The 8,777-nt window shown below is 49.2% G+C and overlaps 1 protein-coding gene across 2 annotated transcripts in view; it reads left to right on the top strand.

Annotated features, from left to right (window-relative positions):
- The window catches only part of Svop (SV2 related protein), a 65,253-nt gene that overhangs the window by 34,918 nt on the left and 21,558 nt on the right, over positions 1-8,777 (top strand). For both annotated transcript variants that reach the window (XM_029477554.1, XM_021162428.2), the window contains exon 6: positions 1,123-1,247. In XM_029477554.1, the coding sequence (XP_029333414.1) occupies positions 1,123-1,247 (125 nt within the window). The remainder of the gene's footprint in view (positions 1-1,122; positions 1,248-8,777) is intronic.

Raw genomic sequence — 8,777 nt, 5'->3', positions numbered from 1 at the left:
AATTATGCATCCTAACAGCTGGATCCTAGCCCCCATGTTTTATTTACCCCTCGCAGGGTTTTATAGGGCGTTCAATCAGTTGCCTCCATTTTGACTTATTTTGCATAAAAATAAACATCGAGTGGTTTGTGGCTTCCCTTGAAACCTGGATCAGCTAGTGACTGGGACGCACAGTCTACCACGGTAACTCTTGGCCAGACAGGTTCTCTGACTCAGTCACCACCTGCCCTGTATCACACCTGAGGAGGTCCCAGGCTGTTGGAGGTAACAGGGAGCAACTGAAAGCCTGGCTCATTTGAAGCACAAGTCTCCGTGCTGGAAGCCCGGGCAGTGTCAGGCACAAAGTGTCAGTCAGATGCCCTTTGCTGTGACAAATGCTGAGACAGCTCAGCTTATGAAAATAAAGGTTTGTCTTGGCTCAAAGTTGGGAGTTTGCAGTCCTCGGAGGGTCCATGATTAGCTTTGGTCTAAGTGCCCTTGGAGGCCAGAGGAAGGTGTCAGGTCTCCTGGGACTGTAGGTACAGACAACTGGGTTGCCACTGGGAGCTGAGAATCCAACCCAAGTCCTCTAGAAGAGCAGCCAGAGCTAGTAACTGTAGAGTCATCTCTCCAGGCCCATTGGTAACTTTTTCAAAAAACAAGGGGGGGGGGGCCTGGAGAGATGGCTCAGCAATTAAAAGCACTGACTGCTCTTCCAGGGGGCCTGAGTTCAATTCCCAGTACCCACTTGGTGGCTCACAACCATCTGTAATGGGATCTAAGGCCCTCTTCTGGTGTGTCTGAAGAGAGCAACAATGTACTCACATACATAAATAAATAAACCTTTTTTAAAAAAATGGCACCAGGCAGTGATGGCGCACACCTTTAATCCCAGTGTTCTGGAGGCAGAGGCCAGTCTGGTCTTACAGAGTGAGTTCCAGGACAGCCAGGGCTACACAGAGAAAACCTGTTTCCAAAACAAACAAACAAACAAGCAAACATATGTGACAGCAGGGCTAGAACCCAAAGCAGGAGCCCCAGCCTGAGCTGTGCCACCCTTCACTGGTAACTCTCGCTGCCTGTAGACACGTGCCACCTGGAGCTGCTCAAGGCTCTTGAGATTCTGTGTCTCCTTCTCCACAGGGGCTGAAGATCAGCGTGCTCTGGACCCTGTACTACGGCATCCTCAGCGCCTTCGCGCCTGTGTATAGCTGGATCCTGGTGCTCCGAGGCCTGGTGGGCTTTGGGATTGGAGGGGTGCCCCAGTCGTAAGTAAATACCTAGGGCTGGCATAGCCACCTTCTGCATGCACAGGTTCAGCATCGTTGGATTTAAAAACCCTCACAGAAGAAGTGAGCATGTAGACCATTAGTCACTAAAGCATACAGAACAGCAGACATCTGGATAGCATCTGTACCTTGCTCTGGGCTATCAGCCATCCAGAGGTGGTTTATAGCACGGAGACGTGAGCATGCCTGTCTCTATAAAATACGACATCATTTATGTAGGAGGGAGTTGAACAGCTTCAGGTCTAGCTACCAGCACCAGCACCCTGGAGATAAGGGGGGATGGCTCTGTGTCCTCATTGCCTTGGAATGTGGGGATGGCCGTGCAGGGCCTCTGGAACCTGAAGCCACATAGGACAGAACACCAGCAGCATCAGTATCCTTTCAGTTAACAGCAGCACCAGCAGTGCCCAAAGGCCCTAAGAGAGAACTCACAACAAACCAGACCCAACTTTGATGGCCCGTTAACATCCATACATCATGGCCTGCAGCAGTTACTAAGTCGTAGCAGTTGAGTGTGGGACTTTTGGCCAGTTGTGGAGGCACAAGCCTTTCATGCCAACACTTGGGTGGCAGAGGTAGATGGAACTCTATAAGAGTCTGAGGATAGCCTGGTCTACATAGTAAGTTCTAGGCTAGCCAGAGCCACAGAATAAGATCCTGTCTCAAAAACAAAACCACCACTACCAACAACAAAAAAACCTTTACGGGATTCTTGAACAGTCCCGGCATGAAAGCTTTCTCTCTGTGAGCCAAGACCTGTGGAAGATGCTAAACTCAAGTCCACACAAATCCACCCCCACAGACTCCATGATGTCAACAAAGGCCATTCCAGCTTTAACACCTTCTCAACTTCTAGATTCCTTTGCAATGGGAATACTGGTATTTATTTATTTATTTATTTATTTATTTATTTATTTATTTATGTTGGTTTTTCAAGTCAGGGTTTCTCTGTGTAGCCCTGGATGTCCTGGAACTCACTCTGTAGACCAGGCTGTCCTCGAACTCAGAAATCCACCTGCCTCTGCCTCCTGAGTGCTGGGATTAAAGGCATGCACCACCACACCTGGCCTGGAATGCTGGTTTTAAAAGGATATTCTGCATGCTCCATTCCATGTCCAAACTGGAGCCTATCCATTCCTCAGACTATCAGTGCCAGGGGTGGCATAGCATGTGATATATATACACATATATACACAGCATGTGATATGTATGCATTATGTGTGTGTGTGTGTGTATATATATACCATGAACTTTACAATCACAACTCTCTGCTGGGGCTCCTTCAGGACAGTCTGGAGAGACAATCTAGGAAGGGCAGGTTCACCATGAGTCAGTGTGGTGACATCACAGTCTCTGTAGACCAGAAGGCCTCGGTTTGAATCCTGACTCTGCGCTGTGATCTCAGGGGAGACCCTGATCCCTTCTCTGCATCAGTTTTGTTGGTGTCTATCCCTCATGGGTCCCGAGAGTCTTATGACCCCACGATGAGGACAACACCTGGGAGAATACTCCCTTCCTACCAAATATTCTCCTGGGCCACTACACAAGCCCTGTCAGAGGCTGTATCGCTGCAGACGAGACACTTGGCCACCTTCAGGTTTGCCCAGCAGGCCCTCAGTTTGATCCCTAGCACCCACAAATCGAGTGTGGTCTCTCAGACCCATGGTGACCCCAGCACTGAGGAGCTGGAGACAGGAGGATCGCAAGCTCAGAGTTGTCCTTAGCTAATTGACAGTCCAAGTACCTGATACCAGGCTTCCAAACAAACCAGCAAACATTTTCCTATGAAGTCAGAGCTTGGCACCAGTCCAGTTCCCACAGGAACTGACGAAGTCAAATCGTGTGCAGGAGGATGACAGACAGAGTGTAGTGTGAAGGGGGGACTGACCATGAGGATCTAACACCCAGGCGTAGCTTCCTGCCTTTGGACGTTCATTGAACCTGTTCCACTCCCTCCCCTGACTTCCCGATGATGGCTTCTCCTGATATCTATCTGAGTTGGCACCCAACACGTTTTCCTGGAGTGGAAAAGCATGATTTCACACAATCCAGGAATTAAAAAACCACTGGAGCTCGAAGCAGAGGCCATTAACAGGAACACAGCCAACAATCTGGGCCGGCAGCAGTTGGTGACTTGTGGCACAACTGTAGCCCAGCTCCCAGAATTCCTGCACATGGACCACTGGTCACCGAGCAGCGCCCCCTGGTGGCTGGAGGAACTGTAGCGGCTCAGGTCAAATTCCTCCTCCCTGGATGCTTCAGCAGATGTTTGCTACCCTAAACGTCTGCTCACAAATACCCCTGGAAACAGCGCGGAGGTGATAGGAATCTTTAACAGAGCTTGTAAGCAAAGGAAGGATACTGTCAAACAATCAGAAACTTTGAGAAACTTTTGGAAGCTTATGAGTAAATGAAGATTTACAAGTGACTAGATCAAAGAAAAGACTATACCCCAAATTGGCTGCAGGGCGCCTCATGAAGAAAGGCTTCTTCCCAGAGGCTGGGAGATATGTCATTCCCAAAGTCCCTGGTACAGGAAGGGAGGGGAGCACACCAGGTGTTGTGTGACAGAACTTGTCCTGGAGACCTACACACCCCAGACTGGGATCCCACTACAGACTAAAGTACAGCTACTACCTGAAGGAGACCTCTGTCCAGCCAGGATTCCCTTCTGAAACCCCTAATTAGGCACAAACCACACCGGAAAACCTGTTCTCACAAGACAAGTTAAAAGTGGCTGCTTTCTGGAGAAAAACAGCAGGCAAATGACCTTGCAGGTCTAACTTTTAAGGGAAAAAGGGAGGGCTCTGTTGGAATGGGCCAGGGTGTGGTGAGAAGTTTTGATTGGGTGTGTTAATTAGGTGAGCCAAAGGGGGGTTTTGATGGCTGGACTTTAATACTTCGATGGCTAGACCTTGGAAGTCAGCCTCCGGAGGAGGAAGTGGCCATATAAGGGAACAGACAGACCTCCAAGGCTAGTTTAGGAATGTAATCGAAGGGTTTTTAGCAAGGCAGAGAGAATGGGGGAGAAGGGCAAGGCCTTCCAGAGCCACACTCAACATGTTCAAGCTGGCCAGCGTCCCTTTACCACCCAAGTCCATCTTGGTTTTATTGGGGTTACTTATAGGAATAGGGGTGAGGGGTTACTTAACAGGTGCAGAAATGACTCCACGATGGTTAGTTGCATCATCAAGGCTACCCCAGGTAGGGTGACAGCTCACAAGTCTGGGGACTTGGAGCACACTGAACAGCCTGCAGGCAGCTCAACAGGTTGGAGAAGTGTCCTTTCCAGGTGCTCCAGTTGGTTCAAGCGTCTTCCGGGCAGCTCAGTAGGTCTCTGTTTCTTCCAGGCCGTTGGTCTCAGGAGTCTTCTTCAGAGTTCAGCTTGGATTCGCTCCTCTCAGTGTAACTCTCAGATTTTACCATTTACTCCAGGGAGGGGGTCGGGGAGGGCGAGGTGCAATGAGTCTTGTAAGTTTCGGGGACTTCCTGAAGCTACACAGAGTTGTTTATCTTCCTGCTTAAGCAGCTTCCCTGTAGAGTGAAATGTTTCAATCTTGGAGGAAACTGTTACACAACACTCCACCCGTTCCTCCATCTCTGAAATTCTTTCTGCCTCATCTTCTCCAAGGACCCCTGAGCCTTGGAAAGGAGTGATTATAGATGTCTACCTATGGCTAAGAAACAGGCCAGCATGCCATAGTAACAGTCACTTGATCCTGGGAGCTTCACCAGTCAAAAAGGCACAATAATGATCGATGGGCATAAACACACATGTGGAAGGCAGATTGACAGGAACATCACGTTCGTCTAGAAAAACCATAGAAGTGGCTTCCCCATTGGATCCTATGACCTTCCCATCCATAGGTCTTTATCCTGGATTGCAGTACCAGATGCGAACTTCCTTTTGCGGAGTGGGTCTTAAATCCAATCAGAAGGCAGTTGGTCTTACCCACAACATCCGAGCCACTATTGCACAAGCAGACACATCATGCCTGGCACATTTGTATTTCAGCACACAAGGTCCATAGGCAAGCAGGAATGTTGGTGGCCATTCTCCGTTTGCCTGGCTCCTTTGGCACCATGAAAGCCAGCCAGGAGGTGGGAGTTTCCAGCTCGCTCCCGGGTTAATTTCTCCATGCCCTATAGTCAAAGCTCGAGCATGTGGTATCTTCAGTGATAGGGTCTTACTGTTTCATTCTTGCGCAGAGCCAACAGCATTAGCAATAGCCTTTATGGTTTGAGGGGCCTTAGGGGCTCCTCTGGTCCACAGCTCACAGGGAGGTAGCCCGCCCTAGTCACCGAGGTTCCCATTCAGTAATCTTATGGCTTCGAAGAGGCTTATGCCCTTTTCCATCCCTGTAGGGTACCTTTTGGACTCAGACTTCTTCACAGTTATCATTTTAACAACCTCCTTTTCTTCTTTCAACTAACCGAGCCCTAGTAGGATCGTAAGGCAAACGGAAGTACCTCCGTACCTGTTTGCCTCTCCTTCGGCTTTCCAAATCTGCGGACCACTCATAGCTTAGCATTACGTCATCTACATGTCGGAACCTTTCCCAGAGTTTAGGCAGGACAACGCAACGTGACCAGGCAAATCCCTGAAACCCCGTCCCATCACAAAGATGACCTGAATGTCCGCTGTCATCTGTTCTCAGAAGGTGTCAGGAGAGTCCAGAAGCTCAGAACTGAGACGGTACTAAAGTCAAACTTAGGTGAGGTTTAATACAGTGCACATGTGCCATCTGTTTTTATCCATTTGTATCAATTGCTTCCTCCAGAGGTGGAGGCTGGGTACACAGAGGCGCTACTTAATTAGCTCACTGTAACCTTGGTCATTCTCTCTGAGATACTATGTTTCCATAACCCCTAAGCCTCCCTACTCTTCTCTGTCTGACCTATTCAGTGAGCCTGACTTAATTTGCTCAGACCTGCTCAGGGTCACGGGGAACAAGGCTCTGCTCTCTGCAGCTGCACCTGCTGGCTTACTGGGTCAGGGAGGCCCTGGGTTGGCATTGTGGATGTGGCTGTAGCTGTTGAGTCTCCATCCACCATACCCAGTTGCCTGGGGAGTTCCTGGCTGAGCAAGCCATCTCCACCGCTAGTGTAACCCTTTTGATGGAGGCAAATGGACCCTCCTTAGTCTAGGAAGAGACTCCCCACCCTAGGACAGGCTTGATCATCTTCACCTGTCACAGAAATCTTCTGTGAACCACTCCTCAGGCTGCAGAGTCTTCCAGAAGTCTTAGCACACGATTTCGTTTTCTATCAGTTCTCTCCTTGCCAGCTCCAACTCCACACAAACCTTTGTCTTTGAGCAACCCAGACAGACTTCTTTCTCTGATTTACCATTTAAACGACATCTCCATTAGGTGATTCTCTCACGGCATGGACAGTCTTTACAAGCGAAATCACGGAGACCTGCTGAAGAAGTCTTCCCTACTTTACAAAGATCTCGCCCCACCATAGGGTTCAGCAAAGCCACCAATGTGCCTTAAACAATGAAGTGGCTTGTGCCCCCCCCCCCCCCCCAGCTTGCTAATGGCCACCGTGAGATTTAAAACATCCACACTTGCTTTCTCACGCATGTAACTAGGTAGCTGTTTTATCTGTGAGGAGTGGGAAAAACCCCGCAGGCAAATTACAGGAGAAATACGAAGCCCCAAGAGGGCCTTGGCTCCTTGGCACTTCTGATGTCATTTACATAAACCTAATTATGTCATAATTAGATGGCACTCTTATCTAGTTAGAAAGATGGCTCCCTTAAGTGCTTTATTGAGAGACATTTAGGGGACAATATTTTTAGGTAGTTAGGTAATATTAAGAGTTTCCATTCATTTAGAGTAACTTTACCCAGCCAGAGAATCAGAACAACAGCATCTTGGGGTGTTATTTTAAAAATAAGTCAACAGTCAGAATGTTACAGTAACAGCTGTTTCGAGAACACAACGCCACAGGTGGGGCAGGTTATAAAGAAAGGAGGTTTACCTCAGCTCATAGTCCAGGCTCAAGACTGGTGGATGCATCTGTAGTGGCTCCCTTAGTAACAGCTATGGATGCATCTGTAGTGGCTCCCTTAGTAACAGCTATGGATGCATCTGTAGTGGCTCCTTTAGTAACAGCTACGGAGCTGGCTCAGACATAACCTGGCAAGCCAACCAGGATGAAAGGAGAGTGTGATGTCTCTCTCCCATAACCCCAGCATTGAAGGGGCGGAGCCAAGGATAATCCCTACGGGTGTGAGGCCAGCCTGAGATACACAGTGAGTTCCGGGTTAGTGAGACTCTCCCCACCTTTCCCCCCAGATTCAATCTTGGGACTGACCCTAACGGTATTGTCTAACCCTGATCAACCCTCAGTCCCAACCCTGAGTCCCCACCCCCTAGACACTAAAACTGGATCAAGCCTAGTGCTTGAGGATGAAGTGCCACCATGTAAAAACCCTGCGCATGTGCGTCAGGCACCCAAACCACAACAATGGGAAGGCAAATCAAATCACTTGTAAGGGGCTCTCTTCCCTGCCTCTGTCCCCCTCATCCCTCCCTTCCCCCAAATACACATTGATGCTCTCGATAAAAGAGCTATCGTATTCATTGCCGACAATGACGGTACCCGGAAGCATGTCCACGGGACAGGTATGCTATGCGTCTTCAGACGATGTGTATCCCAGCCCTGCCCCTATTTGGCCGATTAGAAAACCCAGCTCCTGGGAGGCTTGATCAAAGTCAGGTGCTCACTAAGTGAAGGGGAGAGGTAACGGTGCTGGTCATGAACCACCCAGCACTCAGGGTTTAAGACAGTGATTTACTTAACTCAGCCTGCATTTGGGCAGTTAGGCGGTACCACTGTGTCAGGGGCTTGCGCGAGTTTTCAGTCAGCAGATGCGTTCGATGATTCAATGAATCTAAAGGCTCCATCTGGCTTCACCCAGGCACAGCCACCTGGGATCCAAGACAGGAAGACAAAGCCACAAAGTCTCATGTAGCCTAAGCTTGCAGCCAGCTGTGCTGAGACTCAAACCCAGGGCTGATCAAACCCTGAAATCAGGGCTGCTCCCCCAGGCCAGTTGCAATTCAATTCAGATCAAACTTGATTGATGCTGGACAGTGGGATGAAGAAGTCGCAGTGAGATGCTGAGTAGTCTCACTTTACGTCGGTGGAGAAGCATATTGGGTTTGGTTTGTGGCTGGAGGGATGGTTCAGAGGTCAAAAGAGGTTACTGCTCTTGAAGAGGAACCAAGTTTAATTCTCAGCCCCTCTGCAGAATAGCTAATAATGGATGTGGCTCTACCTCCCTCTTCTGGTCAGAATGGGAATGGCACACACATAAAATTAAAAACAATTATTTAAAAATAATTCCAAGCCGGGCGGTGGTGGCACATGCCTTTAATCCCAGCACTTGGGAGGCAGAGGCAGGCGATTTCTGAGTTCGAGGCCAGCCTGGTCTACAGAGTGAGTTCCAGGACAGCCAGGGCTACACAGAGAAACCCTGTCTCGAAAAACCAAAAA

This window comes from Mus caroli, chromosome 5, assembly GCF_900094665.2.
Source record: "Mus caroli chromosome 5, CAROLI_EIJ_v1.1, whole genome shotgun sequence".
Classification (NCBI taxonomy): Eukaryota; Metazoa; Chordata; class Mammalia; order Rodentia; family Muridae; genus Mus; species Mus caroli.
Note: the sequence above shows the minus strand (reverse complement) of the source record. Positions and strands in the feature narration are given on the sequence as shown.